This window comes from Phoca vitulina, unplaced genomic scaffold (genome assembly GCF_004348235.1).
Source record: "Phoca vitulina isolate PV1807 unplaced genomic scaffold, GSC_HSeal_1.0 scaffold9, whole genome shotgun sequence".
Lineage (NCBI taxonomy): Eukaryota > Metazoa > Chordata > Mammalia > Carnivora > Phocidae > Phoca > Phoca vitulina.
In genome coordinates this window covers 8,219,590-8,238,850 of record NW_022589712.1, presented here as the reverse complement: position 1 = coordinate 8,238,850, position 19,261 = coordinate 8,219,590, and the positions used below count along the sequence as shown (strand labels likewise).

At 52.6% G+C, this 19,261-nt stretch overlaps 1 protein-coding gene across 1 annotated transcript; it reads left to right on the top strand.

The window, feature by feature from the left end:
- Positions 1 to 268: 268 nt before the first annotated feature.
- Positions 269 to 17,564, top strand: PNLDC1 (PARN like, ribonuclease domain containing 1). The gene is given in 19 exon segments (XM_032407537.1): positions 269 to 373; positions 375 to 439; positions 727 to 800; positions 2,033 to 2,072; positions 2,610 to 2,733; positions 2,896 to 2,984; positions 4,609 to 4,709; positions 6,133 to 6,209; positions 6,390 to 6,533; positions 7,035 to 7,104; positions 8,633 to 8,718; positions 9,923 to 9,978; positions 12,942 to 13,006; positions 13,439 to 13,492; positions 13,679 to 13,721; positions 15,035 to 15,134; positions 15,440 to 15,615; positions 15,744 to 15,842; positions 17,101 to 17,564. Coding segments are annotated over 19 exon segments (1,566 nt in total). The 5' UTR covers positions 269 to 334; the 3' UTR covers positions 17,165 to 17,564.
- The last annotated feature ends 1,697 nt before the right edge of the window (positions 17,565 to 19,261 follow it).

Here is a 19,261-nt window from a genome sequence, read left to right as displayed (position 1 = left end):
CCGTGTCGCCACTCTGCTGTGGGGGGCGCGAGCCTGCGGGGCGGGGCGGAGAGGTGAGGCCTAGCGGGGACGGACACCAGGCCGCGGGAGGCTCCGAGAGGGCCCCCGAAGGGCGGGAGAGTCCTCCCGGCCGGGCGGTGAGACGTTAAGCAGCACTTGCGGCCTTGGCCCCACTGTGGCCCAGGTGGAGCCGAGCCCCTGGGGTGACCGGCCTGGCTTGTCCTTGCTTTGGCTTTCTCATTTTCGTCTTCTTGATCCCACCTGGGCCCGTGAGCGCCGACGGTGAGCCGAACACATTGCCACCTGCAGCACTGACAGCAAGAACAGTGCGGCAATGGTCTGCGTCTGGGGACTCTTGTCTTTTTGTTTTCTGGCCCGCAGGTCTGGACATAGAGTTCACAGGCCTTCGCTCTAACCTGTCCCGGCCCCAGCAGATCAGGTACACCAAAGCTGAGCCAGGGGAGGTGCGCCCACCTGTGCCCTTGTGCCTCGCCCTCCGGCCACGGCCCCGGCCTTTCTCAGCAGGCCCTTACTGGCTTTGAGGGGGCAGGCAGCACTTGGGGGGGGGCTGGGGACCTGGCCCTTGTCCTCTAAATGCTGGTAGCCTTCCCTCTTGGTAACAAGGTAACGCTGCCTCTGGTTGCGAGGCCCCCATCCGGCGCCGAGGCCGTGGCACCTTTATATCCTCTCCTTGCCTGTGGAATGAGATGCCTGTTTTTTCCACAGTCTTTTTGACTTGCCCTCCGAGTGGTATCTAAAGACCCGCCACAGTGTTCAGCAGTTCACCATCTGTCAGATTGGTGAGTGTCCTCTTCAGCCATTCCTTCTGAGTTACTGAAGGAGATACTTGTGTTGTCTTTGTGTTTCCTGCTGGTAAAACAGCCTTGACCCCTTTCAGAAAGATTGGCTGTGGTTTTGGATGCTTGTTTGGTTTTTGTCTGTGTTGTGCCTGTGGGCCTAACACTGTGCAACAAGCAGAAACCTCGTTGAGCAGCACTGTTCTCCTGCCTCCGTTCATCAACATGAAGGAGTCTGTACCATCTTTCAAGGGAAAATGTGTGTGATTTTTGTTTACAGAAAACTTAATACAAACAAGATCACGTTATAAGTATCTTGCCCTGTAGCCTTTTTCGCTAATGGAGCTTAGAGATCTTTCTATATTGACATAAACAGCTCTCCATTTTTAACAGTCACATAGTATTCCAAATTGAATATATCCATTGACTCAGTCTCCTAATGATGTACGTTTGAGTTACCTTTTGTGTGTATTGTTCTGGTATGTACATATGTATTTGGTATACTTCCAGCAGATTTTACTGACCCCTGCTTTTTCTGTGAATGATGACCGTCTGTGTGTGTGGTTGCTCTCTATCCTTGTCCTTTGCTATTCTATTGTGGTTTTTTCTTAATTGTAAGACCTCCGTGAAAAGTACATGAAACAGCACATTGATACGTTTCTGTTGTCCTCCCCTACTTTGAAGCTTTCTTCACTTTGCATAGGGTCTCTTTAGCAATATGGACATTTTAAAGCCATTAAATGTATAAATCTATGGTTTTTAGCATTTCCTCTGGTGAGTTTTAAAACTAGAAAAAATGTCAATATTCTGTGTTTGAAGAACCGTTCACCATCCTATTTTAATAATTTCAGTGTGAATTACAGTTGATAGTTCTCCTGTTCCAAGTCTGTGTTTTCTTTCTTTTTTTCTTTTTAAGATTTTATTTATTAGAGCACAAACTGGGGGAGAGGGAGAAGCAGGCTTCCCCGCTGAGCAGGGAGTCAGATGTGGGCTCAACCCCAGGACCCTAGGATCATGACCTGAGCCGAAGGCAGACGCTTAACCAAGGAGCCACTCCGGCGCCCCGCCCCATATTTTCTTTAAGAGACAATCTTTTTTTTTTTTTTTTTAAGAGACAATCTTATTCTAAAGGGTACACAGTTTCCTTAGGTGCAAAATATTGTTCAAAATGTTTCCTTTCTGAACTCACTTCTGGTAGGTTTTCTTTGGTATTCATTTCCTCCTCTTTCTTCTAGGATTGTCTGTGTTTTCCAGTATTGAAGGAGAGTCGAACAAGTATGTATGAAGACCTTTTGCAAAACACCTGGCTCTTGCCCACTGATCCTCTCCACCTGCTCCCCTCCAACTGCCTCAGGGTCTGAACCACGTTGGCCCTAGACATTCCATAGTCTCCTCTGCTTCTGTGCCCTTCCGCCCCGCTGTCCCCTGCAGCTTCTAGCTCGTCCAAGTCTCTCTCAGCACAGTATCTTTTCTGGGGGGCCTTTGCCAGCATTTAGGTGCTCCTCTCCCCGTTTCTGTGCGCCCTGAAGGTAGCAGTTAACACAGTGTCATAATGAGGGTGATGTGGCTCCCAGGAACCAGCAGTCAGAAAGCCTGCTGAACAGTAGGCTCAGGATGGGGGCTAGACTCTTCCATGCGGGCAGGATCTCTGCCTTTTTCCTTTGGCCCCAGGGCCAGTTAGTACTAGAAACAGCCAACATTCAAATACTTCTTGAATGAAAGGAGGAGCCTGCTCCGAAGTCAGCTCTGCGAGCTAGAATTTTAAAAATGGTTTTGGCTTTTCCTTTTTACATTTATTTATTTATTTTATAGGTATGTAGCCCATTCCTGTAACTTCTTTCTCTTCCCGACGACATTTGGGATCTTGGATTCCGAATTCTCTTTCCAGGCTTCTAGTGTTCAGTTTTTGAATCAGTATGGCTTCGACTACAACAAGGTATGGCAGCAGAGAAGGGAAATGGGAAAGTTTTAAAGGTTCTCTGGTCCAGCTGGGCTGAGTCCCATTTCCTGTCCACGTGAACTGGACAAGGAAGGCTTCTTTTCCCTCTGCTCCCCTGCCCAGAGGATGCCTCCACTAGTCTCCTTGTTCCCCGTCTAGTTTCTCAAAAATGGGATCCCATATATGAATGAGGAGCAGGAGAAGAAAATTAAACACAACATCCTGACCGGGAACTGGAGAGTTCGCAGGTAAAGCCCGTTTCTCTGGGGGCTTTGGGACTCTCTGTTGCTGCTGATCTTCCGAGTTTCCTGTGGGTTGGCGTGCCGGCTCCAGGGTATGGTGACCTCCTGCCATCACCTTTAGCTGGGGTGGCTTCGGCAGCATGCGATCAGCCAAACACAGCAGCTCCAAGTGCTGGGCGTTCTGTTCCCTCACCTGAGAGGAGAGCCGTCCTACTATATCGAGGATGATTTTCGTGTTGAAAAGTGAAGGGAAAAAAGGCACTGACTCTTAACTCCGTACTCAAAAAGCGGGAGCTTCATGCCCTTGGGGGGGAGAGGGGGGAGGGGAGCAGGCTCTGTGGGACTCCGTGTGAGATGTTATGCTGGCCTTCAGGGCGATCTTGGGGAGGTCTTGGTGGTCAATGACGTGTAACCTTGACCACGCCAGTCATGTGCCTTGGCCTGGACATATTGCCCCGTGTTCTTGAATCTGCGTGCTCCTGAGGGCGGGGTCTGCCTTTTTTTCTTTCTTTTTTTTTTTTTTTAAAGATTTTTATTTATTTGACAGAGTGAGCACAAGCAGGGGGAGCGGCAGGCAGAGGGAGAAGCAGACTCCCAGCTGAGCAGAGAGCCTGATGCGGGACTTGATCCAGGACCCTGGGACTATGACCTGAGCTGAAGGCAGATGCTTAACCGACTGAGCCACCCAGGCGCCCCTCTGCCTTTTTTTTTTTTTTAGCCCCCGGTGCCAGTTGTCTTACTTGAAACCAGTACTGCTATGGAGCTTGGGCCAGGAGTGGTGGAGTGACAGCATTGTGTGGTCCCCTGGGCCCTAGGCAGGCCGTGTTGGCAGAGTCTGGAGCTGAACTAGTCATTTCAGCTCTTTGAGCTTTAGATTCTTTGCCTTTATCAGGATGGGAGGTTAAATTAGACCGATTTTTAACTCTGGAATATTATGATTGAATATTGGCTCCAGATAACTATATAATATTAGAGGTTTTTTTTTTTTTAAGTAGGCTCTATGACCAATGTGGGGCTTGAACTCACAATCCCAAGATCAAGATTCGTGTGTTCCACTGACTGAGCCAGCCAGGTGCCCCTGGAGGTGCCTTTTTTTTTTTTTTTCCTCTGCTGAAATCCTTATTCTGAGTTTTTCATATAAAAATGTAGCTTTTTTTTTTTTTTGTAAGAGAAGATCTATTTGAATTTTTAACCTTCTGTTATTTTCAAATGTTGGAGAAAAGTCTTTCCTTATCTCAAAATAACATCGTGTTCTTATATTTCTAACATAGAAGACGTGCTTACCAAAGTTCCTGTCTCTTCCTTATTTCACCAGATGGTGCTTTTTTACCCCCAAAGCTGAATTAAGCAGACAGGCCTGACAGGAGTGTTTAGTGTTGGCTAGCTCCCATGCATCCCAGTGAAGCAGAAAGGGATGGAACATGCTCTTGCGATTGTAGGAGAGAGTATCAGCCGAGTGTCTGGCTCTCTCTTGCAGAACAAGATTCAGAAAATAGTCTTTTTTGGGTTTATTTTGTTGCTGAGATCACAATGTTAAAACCGGAGTCCTCTGAAACTCTTGTCATGTTAACATTGTCTTAAGGTTCTGGTGGTTTTCTCTAGCATCCCACTTTCATGTGCCCATTTTCAGTTCTCTGGATAAAGACCAGATCAAGGTGGTGATCGATGAGGTGACACGGTGGCTGGACCTGGCGGAGGAGGGCGACTGGATGACTCTCCCTGGTATCGCTGGTAGGCAGGAGGCTGCTCCCCCCAGCCTGGGGGTGTTGGGGCTGGTCACTGTCGGGTGCAGGGCTTGGGGGGCACGTACCCTCTCCTTCCTGTGGATCCTGGGCATCGGCTCAGCGGGCATGTTGTCCCTGGGGTCAGATCAAGCTCTGACCTCAACTCAGAAGCCGGAGGCTTTTTGACTTATTTTGAGTTTTAAGGTTGAAGATGTCCAGTTCCGTTCAGAGTCGTCTTTTTTATCCCAATCCTGAGAGCCCTGTGTTACTATTATTTACTTGTGTTTACCTTTGGATTTTTTTTTTCCCTCCCCACGGCACAGTGTGGAATCACAATGAACATGCCCTCAATTAGTGGTCCTCGGGCTTGGTCTGTGGCCCCCCGGGGTCTCAGACCCTTTCCAAGGGGTGCACAAGGTCAAAAGTATTGTCAAAATCTCACTTGGCTGTCACTTGCCGTTGTCACTGGGCATTTGCATGGATAGTACTGAGCGGGGCGCCGGTGGGTAAAGATGCACCTCGGAGCAGACCCTGCGGGCTGTCCTCCTGTACTTCGTTGCCACTTTCAGCTTAGAAACACAAAATCTAGTTTTTATGAACTACCTTCGTGGCGAAGAAGTAACTCAACCTTTGTTCATCTTTTAATTTCGATGTGTCAAAATACATATGCGTAAAACCTTGCTGTTGCTAACCGAAGTGCAGCGGTTGCCTGGAGGAAAGTGCCCGTGCATGTTTCTGAGCTGGGAGCTGAGTCCACGCCTTTTCTTTTAATGGAATGTCGTTTTTACATGAAAGAACAGACTGTGGTTATTTTGATTTTTGGTATTTTCAGTCCTTTTCTCAAGTGAGAAAAGTAAGCCTGTCACTTGCAGGAAAATAACTCACAGAATTTGTGAGTGATAAAATTTGAGCTTTCCATCAAAAACCAAAATTTTGGAAAACTCAGGTCTGCCACCATGAGCTTGACAAGCTTCCCAATACTGAGACCATTCTGATGGCCCGTGGTACGTGTCTTGTTGATTGTATGTAATGTGTGAACATCAAAAAATTCGAGTAACTCCACAAAGCAATATTTTTCACATAACCAGTGCATGATGTTACAAAATCACGGGTAGCAGCGTAATGGTTTTATTATTTTAAAAGAGAACTTTGCATTGTTTAACGTACACTGTTCTAATGCAGTGAATGTCAAAAGCTATAACCACCCCCCCCCACAAAGGCTCGCCAGGGTTGTCTCAGAGTGGCCCTGAGATAAACTTCGAGAATGGACGTGAATGCTGTGCCATCCCTGTCGTGGGGGCTCCTGGGTTTAGGTACACCTGAGAGCTGCCTCTCCATTGTCCCCATGCATCTCTCAACTTCTTCTCCTGAGGGGAAAGTGTACCCCCATCTGGGTGGTTCTGTGCGAGCCTTGCGTTTCCTTGCCACAGGTTTCCAGGCATTTGAGGTCCAGCTGGTGCTGAGGCAGGCCCTCCCCGACATCTGGACGGTCCTGAGAGATCAGGGGGTGAGTTCTCACCTGCGAGCAGGCGGTCCCAGTGGCTCTATTCTCGCTCATTCCACCAAATCTGGCCTCTGTGAAAGGCTTTCTCTTGTCTTTTCACCTCTCCTTTTGAGATGAATTGCTTCTTTGGCTTCGTTCCCAGGAACCCAGGATTCAGAGAACTTGTCTCTACTTTTGTCTCAGATAATAGTGAAGAAAGTGAGTAAACAACATCGCTGGTATCTTGAAAACACCTCCTGTGATCGAGCCAGCTGTTGGAAGGAGAAGATTCTTCTCTCTGCCAGGGGTTTTTCGGTCTTTTTCCAGATGCTGGTGAAAGCCCAGAAGGTAGGGGGAAAAAAAATCTGATCCCTAGCAGTCATTTGTATTTCTGAGCATAGAAATATGCTGTGTCCTCCAACAAAAATAAGATTCCTTGAGATAAGTGGTTCTTTCCTGTCAGTAACTGGCTTTCTAGATCTGGCCTTGCTTTCCCCAAATCGTGATGGATTAAGCTGGGGCAGAGTGTCCGCATAAAACCCTGCGGCTCCTTTCCCCCTGTTGGGCACACGGCCGCTTCACTACTAGCTGACCTAGGACTGCTGGGGGAAGTTCTTCAGTTTAGACCCCCAGCATGGACCCCGTGCCCCACATCCCTCCTGCACTGCGCTTGTCCTCCTGGCATCAGAGCCATTGGGCCACCTCTCATGAGGGTGGGGTGAAGGGGGGTGGACTGCCGTGTGGTAGGATCGCCGTGGGTTCTAAGGCTACCCCCTCTGCGAGAGCGTGTTCACCTCGGATGTCTGTTTTTAAACCTCTTCCCTGCCACCTGCCGGTTCCTCCAAGTAGCCCTTAGTGGGCCACAATATGATGATGGACCTGCTGCATCTGCACGAGAAGTTCTTCCGGCCGCTCCCAGGTACGAGCACACCTGCCATCCCCCTCTCTGTCTTCACTGGCCACCTGGAGAGGGGGTGGGGGCCAGAGTCCTCCTGTGCTATCTCCTCACGATCCGCCGGCTTCTGCAGAGTCCCAGCACCTCTGTGCCTGTTCCCATTTTCGCGGAGTGGAAGCCAGGTGCCTTTCTGGCAGAAAAACTTACATTTGAATGGATACTCTGGCCCCCCTTATGGAAGTTGTCCCAGATCCCCGTATAAAACCTTATAAAATCAGAAATGTGAGCAGGAGAGATGCTGCCTTCAATCTCAGCTATAATCCCAACACTTTGCTTTTTCCTCTGTGAGTTCTCACAAATTAGATCACACTACATAGGTGATTTTATGTTCGGCTTTATTTCCACTTACCGAAAGCATTTGTGTCATTGGCCTAATAAATGCCCTATCAGTGGCTGTGTGGAGTTGTCTTGTGGTTGGGCCATGCTTTTCCCTGACTGATGGTGCCTTGGCTGGATGTACAACGGGGTCGTGTAGCCGTTAAAAGCACGGACTTGGGAGCCATGCGTGGCTCCTGATTCCACCCCTTGTATGTGTGTGAGCTCCAGCAAAGCACTTTCTCTGCTTCCTGTAAAATGGGGGGTAGTAATGGTACCAATATCCTAGTATCAGGGATTAAATGAAATAACATACACTATCTAGATCAAGAGGGTGAGACGGTTTTAAGATTTCCCCAAGAAATGAATTGATAAAACACCTTAGTTTGAGCATATTGAGGAAATTGGGGGAGAAGTTGGGGTAAAATTCATAAGCCATGACCAGAAAAACAGACAACAAAACAAAATTGCAGGGAGAACAAGAGCTGGGTAAGAAAGGAAAGGTAGCGGGGTCAGGGGGAATGTGACCTGGCCCCACGAGAGCAAGGAGGTGCGGTCCGGGGGTGAGTCACGAGTCCTCTTACACAGTAGGAAGCCACGTAGGTGCCTAAAACTGGGGAAATCGCCCATAGCACAGCTGAGCAATCCGGGAACAAGCACCCAGAGAAAAGGACTGGAAAGTGCTTGTCTGGGGAGTGGGACGAGGAGAGCAAGGCTTGTGTTGGTTGGTTTCGCAGCAAACCTCTTTAAACTGTGTGCAGGTAGGCCTTTGATAAATAAACCAGTCAATAGCTCAGTTCCTTATCGGGGTACTTCACTCACAATTTTTAGTTGATTTTTCTTGGATCTTCTCTGAATAGTCCCTTATAAGTAACGATTTCATATCTGCCTTTTCAATAGCACTTCTTTCTCCCTTTTTCCATTGGCTAGAAGCTTGCAAACTATATTAACCTTGACCATAGATGATATCCTGAATTTAATGGAAAGCCATTTGGCTTTCACCACCATGAATGGTGATGGCAGGTTGGTTTGAGATCTGTCAATTCTTAATGATTTAGGAGAAAGGACGTTTTTAATTCCCATTTTGTTTGCTTTGTTAATGTTGGTGACAAGCTAGGTTGGAGAATCTTCCCATGTTTTACCAACAAACTCCCTTCTATCTGGTCTTTTCCTTCAGAAAGCTATGATCAGTTTAAGCTGAATATCCACAATCTGTTTCCTGTTCTCATTGACACCAAGAACGTGACCAAGGATATCTGGAAGGTAAGGAATGGGACTGCTTTGGGTTAAGGAGTGCTTTGTCCCAATCACACTCACTTTGTCTCTTTAAAAATCTTTCCTGGAACCCTTTTCTCCTATTTTACAACCAGTATTGGCTTCCTTTGTGTTTTAACATTGGGTTATCTTATTAGCTTCTGAGTGTTTTCCTTCCCTCATTCGAGTTCCCATGTTTTGAATGAGGTGTATGGAGCTTGTCTGATCTAAATAAGCACTCCACAGAAGAGCTTGTGCTGGGGCTTAAGGTATGTGTGAGGAGTATTTGCAGCCAGCTCCAAGAGCATCAGGGTGCAGGAGTCTCCGAAGAATCTTTACTCAGGTGTAAAGTCATGGGTTTGCCACCCTGAGTGCATTACAATCACCTGGGAAGCCAAATCCTGACACCTGGGTCCCACCACCAGCTCCCAGTGGTTTGGAGGGATGGGGGGGGGGTTGTATTTCAAAAGCTCCCAGTGGCTTGTGCAGTGCAGTTAGGGTGTGAACCACACATGGAGAAGGGAGGCACCCCACTGGCTTAAATGCTTCTTCGAAGTTAAACTGAGGAACAGAGAAAGGGAAATCAGATCAGCGTTTTAAACCCTGAAGCTGGTCACTTGAAGTTACCTATCCAATAAGGGAGCCACAGAAATGGCACTGGGTTGCCTGGTACATCCTTGCCCAGAGCCCATTCATTGCTGTACCACCCCGGTTTCTAGTTCTTGAACACTTCTGTGATGCTGCTCGTGTCCGTGTGGCAGAGTCCTAGCGTGAAGCAGGAAGGACGTGGGCTGATCTGAGAGGACCCATGTGGACTCCTTGTCACACAAGAGGAGATGAGCTCTACGGCGACCTGGCATGTCCCAAGGCTCTGGTTGTCAGAGCACCTGGTGTCCTACGAGTGTGTCCTTGGCCGTGGCCTGGTGCCTTGGAGGCGTATGTTCATGGAACCACTTAAGCACATGTCTTTGAAGGAAGGCTGTAGGGACTGTTGCAGTTTTTCCAGCTTCGCTTTTTGGGAGCCTTTTAGGAAACCCAAGATTATTTGGTGCCTGGACATCCTGATCAAGGAATAAGGACACTTATGTTTGAATAGAAAGAGGGGTTTATAGGAACTATTTTCCATGTTCCTTTAATGGCCATTTGGCAATACTCAAAGCAGATAACAAAAGCACAAGTTTTATTCTCCCTGATTTGTTTTCCATAATTTTAGGAACTGAATTTCCCAAGGGTTTCAAATCTTTCAGAAGTTTATGAAGTCCTAAACAGGTAAGGAAGCCTTTTTTTTTTGAGCTGCTCCCAGAGCAAAGGTTCTCAGTGGGGGGGATTTTATTCCCCAGGACACATCTGGCAATGTTGAGACATTTTGGGTTGTTACAAATGGGGGCTATATCTGGTGAGTAGAGGCCAGGATGCACAGGAATAGCCCCCAACAGCCAAGAATTCCCCAACCCACAGTGTTCCTAGTGCTGAGGTGGGTACACCCTATCTAGAGGGGCAGGAACCCGTGAAATACCTACAGCTGTTGAATTACGTGGTGGTTTCTGGTGGCCAGGGTTTAATTTCTCTTGATCTGTGTCTGATTACTGGCAAGGTAAGCTCCAGCAGATCGGGCTCTTTTCCATCCGGACCCTGGTGTTTGTCATGGGCCTGCCACGGGGCTGGAGGGTGCACCCCAAACACTTGAGTGAATGAATGATCCCAATACTAGGGACGACCCTGACCTTTCTGTAGAAGTAGCTCCCACCTCCCCTTAGAGCTCTGACTGAGGCCTGGGTCGTGCTAGTGGGGACACGATGCCTGGGAAGTGCCAGGGTCTGGGGAGCTCGGTTCCTTCCTCCCCAACTGGGGGGACCAGGAAACCCCGAGCAGCAGAGAGAGAGGGACATCATGGCAGCTGAAGGTGGCACCTTTCTGAAAGGAGAATGGGTCTGTTCCTCTGTTGGTGACAGTCCTCTGACCACCCGCATTCCCCCCCCGCCCCCCCGCAGTGCAGTGCATGGTAGTCTCCTCTGGGCCCTCGTGCTTCATGTTCTTCCTCCAATGCCCCCCCCGCCCCGGGTCCCCATTTCCAGGAAGAAAATCCAAGGCAAAATGCAGGCAGTCTCCACTCCCTGCCCTGCCGACATTTGTGGTGTTGTCTTTGTCAGGGTCTCTCCCAGCAGCCAGGACACATGAGCGCCTCTTGTGTGGGGGGCCCAGGCGGGAAGGGCTGCCCTGCGCCCGCCTGTCCAGCCTCCAGCCCCATGGTCCTCCCTCCACTGGCTCGGCGGTGTCCCTGGTGGGGCTTCCAGCCTGGCCCTCTCCCCTCCCCTCCCCTCGCCTGCCATCAGCCTTGTTCTCCGGGCTCAAACTGCAGAGCCCCCCTCCTGACTCTGTGCGCTCACTACCACAGTCTTCCTTCTTCTCTTTGCGACATGCCTCTTCAGGGGCCTCTATGCGGCCGTGACCCATGGAGGTCAGGTTCTCTTCCTTCATGGAACTCACTCTCGTGAGCTTGCCCGGGGCAGACTCCTCCGTTGTCCCAGCCGAGGGCCGATGCACAGGAGGCCCGAGGAATGGGCATGGTGATTGCTCTCTGGAGCCTGGCACCCTCAGCCTCTCCCCACCCGTACTTCGGTGGTACCCTTCCCCAGATTTCTGGTGGGTTTTATGGTTTTTCAGTCCATTCCTTGTGGGCTCTTGTTCTTCCACCCATCCCTTAAGTCCCTTCAGGGTCGTTCCTCGACCCGTTTCTTGCTCATTATCGTGTCCCTGGGTGACCAAATGCACTCCCTTAGCTTCAGCTACTGCCGTCCGTGACCATTTAGACCTCCAGGACAGCCCTTCGCTCGCTGCCTGGCTGCCAGGCCTTCCTGCCCCACGCGGCCACGGGCACCTTTAAGTTGGCATCGTTCTCCGTCCCTCAAACCCACCTCTGTGCCTGCAACTCTCGCGAAGTCCTGATGGCCACAGGGCCGTGCACGAATGTGAGGGTCTTGTTGGAAACGCACAGGCTCTGAATCGAGACTGCTTGGGTTGAAAGGCCGGCTTTGCCACCCACTGGCTGTGAGCAACGACTGAATCTCTCTGAGCCTCCGTTGTACCACCTGTGACCTGAGGATATGACTGCGGGGAGCTCGCAGGTGGCCGTGGACACGAGTGTGCTCGCACGCGGGAAGGGACTTGGACCGGTGCGTGCGCTCGGCCCGTGTCTGTGTGGCGTCCACTGCTGGCCTTGTGACCGGCGGCCTGAAACCGAATGGGCACGTGCGCCGGACAGATGGGGAAACGAGTGGTGCAGAGGCGCTCGGCGCACACCCAGGTTCTAAGAGGCTTTGTCGGAAAACAAAGGGAAGGTTTCCTCGTGGAGTGCCATCCCCTGTGCCAGGGCCGGGGCTGGGCCAGCCACGTCTTCTAGTCCGTGGACTCCTGTCTGTCTGATGCCCTGAGCGTCTCTGCAGCCTCTCGGGTCTGCCTTGCCCCTGCGTGCCCAGCATCCTTGCCTCCGCCCCCGCCTCTTTCATTCCAGGGACCGTAGAGGCGCCACGGGTGTCCCCTGGCCTGCCCTGGCTCACTGCGCACTGCCACTCAAGTGAACCTGACTGAGCCAGGTTTCTGGTCCGTCTTCCCGATGTTCCTGAAGTCTCCCCAGCACAGATCATCCGAGCTCTCTTCCTGGCCCCTGCCCTCCCACGGGGGCTTCAGCCACACCTCTCGCCTGGGCAGCGCCGTCAGGCCTCGCTCCCTTTCCCTCGCTCCCTTCGCGTGCTCTCCGCGCTCGAGATGCCGGACGCCTCCCCGTGGCTTCAGCTGAGCGAGTTCCTGTGGTTCGGGCCTCCTGGGGTCCTGCCTGCTTCAGGAGGCCTCCCTCCCCGCAGCCCGCAGCCTGCCTAGCCTCGGGCGCTCCGTGCGTGCTGGGGCGCTGCAGCAGTGGGACCAGCCCCGCACCTGCCCTTGGGGCCACGGGGTAGCTCTGCGGGCAGAGCCGATGTCGCGTGTGTCCTGGTGCCTCGGGGCTGGCTCCGCGTGTGGCAGGTGCGCAGAGCAGCCCGGCTGCAGCCTCCGGCCCGGGTGTGCTCCTTCACCTGCCCTGGTCTGCCTACCAAGATCCTACCGCCTGTTCCTGTTTGTCTTTTTTTTAAAAAGGCACCCCAGTCCTGAGGACCCTTTTACGTGTGTTAACGTGGTGAGGAGAGACCAAGAAGGGCTTACTTGCGGTGACTCTCTATCCTGTTTTTCTTCTCTACTAGTGACTTGAATCCTACCAAAAATTCCGGGCCAGTGGTTATTCACGCAAGCAAGTGTGAAAAATATGGTATGTTCCTGTGAGCATAAGCTGCCCCACGGGCGGCAGAGTATTGAGGTACCAGAGTGGAGGCCTGGCCTCCCCATGGGCAGGTGTGTGGGAGGGCCACGTGGAGTGCTCCATCGTTTTCCTATCTGTGCTCAGGTACCCCTCTTACAAAGGGCCACCCCAGAAGGCATCGCAGCTCCTGGGGGTCACCTCCCCTTGGACATGGGGCTGGCCTGCCGGGAGGCTCTCTGCCTCGGCTTCCTGCTGCTGTGGGGGGACCGGGGTGAAGACAGGCGTGGGTGGGGAGAAGGGCACACCCATCTCTGGAGGACTGATGGTTGGTGGTGGTGTGTGCATGGCCAGTGCGGGGGTGCAGCCGGGTGGGGGAGAGCCCTGTGCAGCCCATGTTCTGATGGCTGCGCCCTGCTCTCTCCTTCTGGAACGCTGCTTCAGCTGAGACCAAGTGCCCTCACGAGGCCGCGTACGATGCCTTCCTCTGTGGATCAGGTGAGAGTTGCCGTCCTCTGAAAGGGGGACTCCTGCTTTATTTGTGATAATCCCCACCATCCCGAGGCTCCCCGTTTATTTCCAGGTGGGTTGTGCGTAACGGAAATAAAGCGGGAGTTTGCGTATTTTGATGGGGTGATGTGGTTGAGCCTGGACGTGTGTTACATCTCTAGCTTTCCCCCCCAGTTCTTCTGAAAGTGGCACACTTGCTTCTGTGGAGAGGACACCGGTGAGTGTTCCTTCCTTCCGTCCTGTTCCCGGAACTGTGGTCCGATCCCCTGAGCCCTCGCTGTAAGCGAGGACCTCCGGGCTCCTGTGGCTCTCCCAAACACGGGGCGGTGCGGGATGGCCTTTCCTACTGCCCCGGCCCCCTCTGAGCTGGGCCGGGGCCCTTCAGCACTGGGCAGATCCACGTGCCAGGAGGCCAAGGCAGTAAGGTCAGGCGCAGGGCCTCACACCTGCCTCGGTGCTTCACGGTGTTTGGTGTGCAGGCGTTGTTATCCGCCTGTTTCTCGTAACCATGGAAATCAGTGAGGTGGGAGGGCACATCCTTGGGGTCCACACAGGCTGCGGAAAAGGGTAGTGACTCGGAATAAGGCATATAGGGGAGAGATTCTTAAAACCCCAAACTGGAATCTTAAATGCATTTCCCCATGGTAACGGCACCAGGCTCCTAGGCACCAAGGCCACACTTGGAAGATGCGTTCTAGGCCACCATCCTTGGTGTGTGCATTTGTTAAATAGGATTGAGGCTTGGTGAAGGAGTGAATCAGAATTGTAACAGGGTCTTTGAGGCTGACTTGGAAACCTTTTCAGACTAGTCCAAAATTTTTATTAATTTTACTAATCTGTTAACTTTGGTACTACCTATATCTTTCCATTTTAGTAATGGCTGTATACTCTATAACCTATTGATGTGAGGCTTGTAATTTAAATAAGAAGTCTGCTCTCTCTTTCCTGTGCTTTGACAGCATCTGAGTGCCGACTGGGAGGTACACGTGTGCCTGACGGGGGAGCCCCTGCACCTGGGTGCCCTCCATCCTTGTGTTCTAATCCTCCTGACCTCAAAACCCTCCTAGGTGTAGAGAAGTTCCATGGCGTCCCGGGCCTGCCTGGCTCCAAGGCCCGTGCTTTTCCCCAGACCTGGGCTCCGGCGCGTGGTCATGTCTGCACGGAGGCAGGCACGCGAGAATGAGGGCTGAGGGACGGCCATTCGGGATTGAGAGCGGTGTCCTGTCAAGTGGACCTCTGGACCGTGGCTTCTCACTAATTCTCTGAGCCCATTGCTGATGCTTGTCAGGGAATCTTTATCCAAGTGTCACCGACAGATGGTGACCCCTGAAAGCTCAGCTGTGGCTGGGGCCCCAGAGGGCGCTCTGGGATTGGTCAGTTGGGGGAGTGTGCCGGTTTGGAAGGAGGAAGGGGAGAGTGGTCTGAAGCGCACCCTCCCCTATTCCGTCCCCAGACCCTTCGCTGTGGCTGAGGACCTGTTCCTGACGGCTGGTGTGCCTGAATGCTTTGGGGTTTTCTCTGTCCCTGTAGTGCCGGCCCCATGCCTGAGCCCTCCTTCTCTCTCTACCTTGACGTGCTCGCTCCCTATGTGAACCAGGTGAATCTTATCCGAGCTGGGGTCCCTAAGATTGTGAGTAGCCTTTTTTTTGCTCCTTTCCCCTACTCAGAGGCATGTGCTGGGAAGCAGCCCGGTTTTCTCGGGGATCTCTCAGAGGTGGTCTGAAAGCAACCAAAACCAGAGTGAAGAGGGTGCTCCCGCCCCGCTAGGCTTGTTCTGTTCTTGTCTTCCTGCCCAAACCGTCGTGGATGCGCGCATTGCTTCCGTCCCTTCCCAGCCCAGACAGAGCCTCTCCTAGCCTCTCAGCATTTTCAGATCAGGTCAGTTGTCCGTAGGAAGTGCAGAAAACCTCCTCTGTTCTTCTCCCTGCCTTCTAGAATTTCTCGGGTCCAGATTGCCCCAGTATCCGACCTCCCATCCTCCTGCTCCGTGTCCGGAGGTGGCCTGGGGTCAGCGAGCAGCAAGTGTATCGTGAGTTTCAGAATCTCTGCAAGTTCGATGTGCGGCGACTCTCGCGGAGCCAGTTCTTGCTCTTGACCAATAAGTTTAAGGAGTAGGTGCCTCGGCTCTCAGCCCGTCCCCGTGCCCCTCAGCCACCCTGTCTCTTTGCGGCCGCTTGGAGCCTGCTTGGAGCAGCAGGTCTGACACTTGCACGCCTGACCTGAGAATGTCTCTTGGCAGTGCCCGGAGCATCCTGAAGGAGTACAGGGGCCACCCCAGCCTGCAGGTGTCCCTGTACCGGTACTGGAGGCACTCCCCGAACATCAACTGCCTGTTACAGTAAGTGTGCCCGGGACCGCGGCTGCGGAGTTTGCTCGCTGGGGTGTGTGTGTGTTTAAAGATGTGTTTGAGAGTGCACACGAGCGGAGGGAGGGGCAGAGAGAGAATCTGAAGCAGACTCCCCGCTGAGCATAGAGCACGCACGATGCGGGGCTCAATCTCATGACCCTGAGGTCACAACCTCAGCCGAAACGAAGAGTCGGATGCTCAACCGCCTGAGCCAGCCAGGCAGCCCGCTAGTGTGTGTTGTAAAGGAGTCATTCACAAGTACGGCGACCTGAATATCCTTCAGTAACACTGGACGAGCATTTACTGAACGTCTGCTGTATTGGGTAGTGTCTAGGTTCTAGGCTTCATCAGCAAATAAAACAAAATCCCTGCTCTCCTACAACTCACACTCCAGTGGGAGGTAACAGTGAACAAGTGAATTTCAGGATTGATCAGGGGACAAGCATTTATTAAAAATAAGAGCAGGTCAGGAGGTAGGAGTGGGGGGCCAGAAGGAGGGGTTACTGGTTAAGGGAAGAGATGGGGACCCCATTAAAGTCGCCAAGGAGGTAAGGGAACAAGCCAGGGAGAGCACTGGGGAGGACTGGCCAGGCAGTGGGGCAGAGGCCCTTGAGTGGGGAGGTGTCCGGGATGCCGAGGGGCCATGAGAAGACCACGAGGAGAGGCTGGGGAGGAACATGGGCCTGGTGGAGTGGAGGGCTGTGGGTAAGGGCTGTGGGAGAAGCTGCGGGTAGCTGGAGATTTTCAGAGAGGTGGGACTCTTGGCTCTGTGTGGGGCAGACTGCAGAGCACGCAGAGCGCTGGGGAGGCAGGCGGGCGGACCGTCAGTCGGGGCTTGGGCTGCGTGCTGGCAGAGTGGGGCGCTAAAGGGGGATCAAGGACCAACTGGAGCAGGGTCGAGTTTGAATCAGGTTTTTGGCCTGCGTAACTGAAAGGTGGAATTGCTCTGAGGATTTTGGCTTGCTGGTTAGGAGCCGTATCTCTAGAAAACCGCATGCTTGAAGAAAAATGGCCCCTAGGCAATCTTTTCTCCATCCGTCAACCTCTGATGTAAATCACTAGGAAAATGACTCGTCTGCATGTGTCCGAAAGCCATTCTGCCCTCAAGGCAGAAGTTCATGCTGGGAGAATGATGGGAAGACAGGAACATTTGGGTGAGCAGGGTGGGGGCCTGCGTGTCTGGCTTTGGACCTGCCCGTTCTCACACAGCCCGCCGCCGTCCAGGACCGCTGACCTCTCTGTCTTGCAGGGTCTGTGGCGTGGTCATCACCTGGGCCCTCCTGGCGCTTCTCCTCGGAAGACCTGGCCCCTGAGTGCAGCCGGCAGCCTCTGTCCTATCTCTGCACTTCCCTGGGACAGCCATCCGTTTGGTTTTTTTGTGGGTTTTGTTTGTATAAATCATATTTTTACTTGCAGACCAATCTCTGTGGTCCTTATGAGGAACTTTGTTTTGAAGGTCAAATTCTGTAATGATTATCAACGATAAAGAATTCCTTAGATGTGGTACTTTTGTGGCCAGAGCTTTTTTTTTTCTTTGAATGGGGAGAAGTCCTTGCCTCTGGGAATTTAGGCTAGACCCCCAGAGGGTCTCCTGCCTAGACAGCTAGCACGGGAGCTGGACAGTAGGTGAGCCAAAGCCTCCATTATTTCTGGGAGAGAAATTCTTGGCCGCTAGGCCATTCCCCAGACCTAAATCCCTACCAGCCTGAGTTTAGTAAAGGGGGAAAAAATGAAGCTAAGTGTCCATGTGCATTTGTGATGTTTTTGGTGATGTCTTATGGTTTATAGTATTTAACATTCACTTCAGAAGCAAAGATTACCCCTGCCACCAGCTGTGTACCTTTTGAGGCCAGGTACAATGTGGTTACTCTGTTTCCCCTGCAATGGGCCACACCAGGGGCCACGCTGCTCTACGCCTCACCCAGCTGTGTGTGTGTGTATAAAATAGCTATTCTCTATCGGGAGCTGAACTTGGCTGGGCTATTTCCTCAACCATGAACTTCACTTACCGATTTAGCAAAGCCTCCTTAAATTCAGGGTGAGGGGCGGGTGCGGAGGAGTTTTCTCCATAAAGCGGAATCGCTAGTGGGGGCGGACGCCATTCCAGAAGTCCCAGGCCCGTCCTGAGGGATGTGAGTGACCAGTGGGGCAGCTCGTGGTTGGACCAGTGAAGGCCTGCTCTCTGGGGGCGGGGGAAGGAAGTTTTACCCGTTTGTCCAAAAGGCATCCTAGTGAGGTCCCCCCGCCCCCCACTGAATGTAACTTTGTATACGCTGAGGAGCACTCCCTTTTCTCTTGGGGGCTTTTGGGGCTCAGTCTTGTTAGATGAGCTCCACATTCGGTAAGCAAACGTGAGCAGTGAACAACCCCTTGGCAGAGTGAACCGAGTCACCGTTTTGACTTTCCAGGGTTGGAGCAACTGGTTTGTGTGGTTCTGGAGAAGGGAGTGTCTCACCCGTTGGCCCGTCTTCACGGCACCGCTGCTGCGTGCACCTGCAGTGGGCCGTCCGCTGGCGGATGTGGGCTGCCTTGGGACGGTGGGGACGCCGGCCGCACTGCCTGCCATCCCTGCTGCAGGGAGGGGGGGGCGGGGGCGCGGAGCTGCTGGGAGCCCGTGACTGTGATCAGATTCTTGATCTGTGTGCTGCTCAGAAGTGCCGAGTGCAGGGAGAGGCCCGGGGGGCCGGGTGGGCGTGGGGTCCCGGTCGGGGGCTGTTTGCTGCCCTCATCCTGCTTTCTCCTCATCTTGTCTAGGTCTTCATCCCCATGCTTTTCATGTAGTTCTTTTATCCCATCGTTAAAAATCCAAAGCAAAAACGTAGACCAGATGCTCTACCCTCCTCCCTTCCCTCTGCCTCGCCTTGTGGCTCTGGCCCATTCTCCCCTTTCAGCCATGTTTCCCTTCACCATAGACGGGCTCACAGGCCGGGCTTGCAGCCTGCCCCCAGCCGCCTGCCCTCCCTGCACCTCTCCTGCTCAGAGTCCCTCCACAGACTCTGCACCCTGGTTCCTGAGCCCCTCACCTTCCTGCTTGCTCCTGTCCTGTAGCCATGTTGAGCATCGTTCCTCATCCCTCTGCCTGGCTCATTCCCCTCGCCCCTGAGACTCCATTCAGCTGGCGTCTCCTCTAGGTTCTGGATCTTTGCTGTCCTGGTGGCCCCCTCAGGGGTTGGGCTTCTCCTGCCTCTGTTAGAACGCTTGGGCTGTGTGGCCGGGCTCCTGGTCTGTCCCCTCGCAGGTGGGCATTCGGCTCTCTAGTCCACGGAATCTGTGGGGGGCTCTGTGTCCCCGTGAGCCAGAGTTCCCTGGGCTTGGGGCCTCCGTGCTACTCGGAATGGACTTTGATCTCTTTGATGCTGCTCATTGAGGCACCTTAAAAATGGGGAGTCTCCTCATTCTGCATAGTTGAC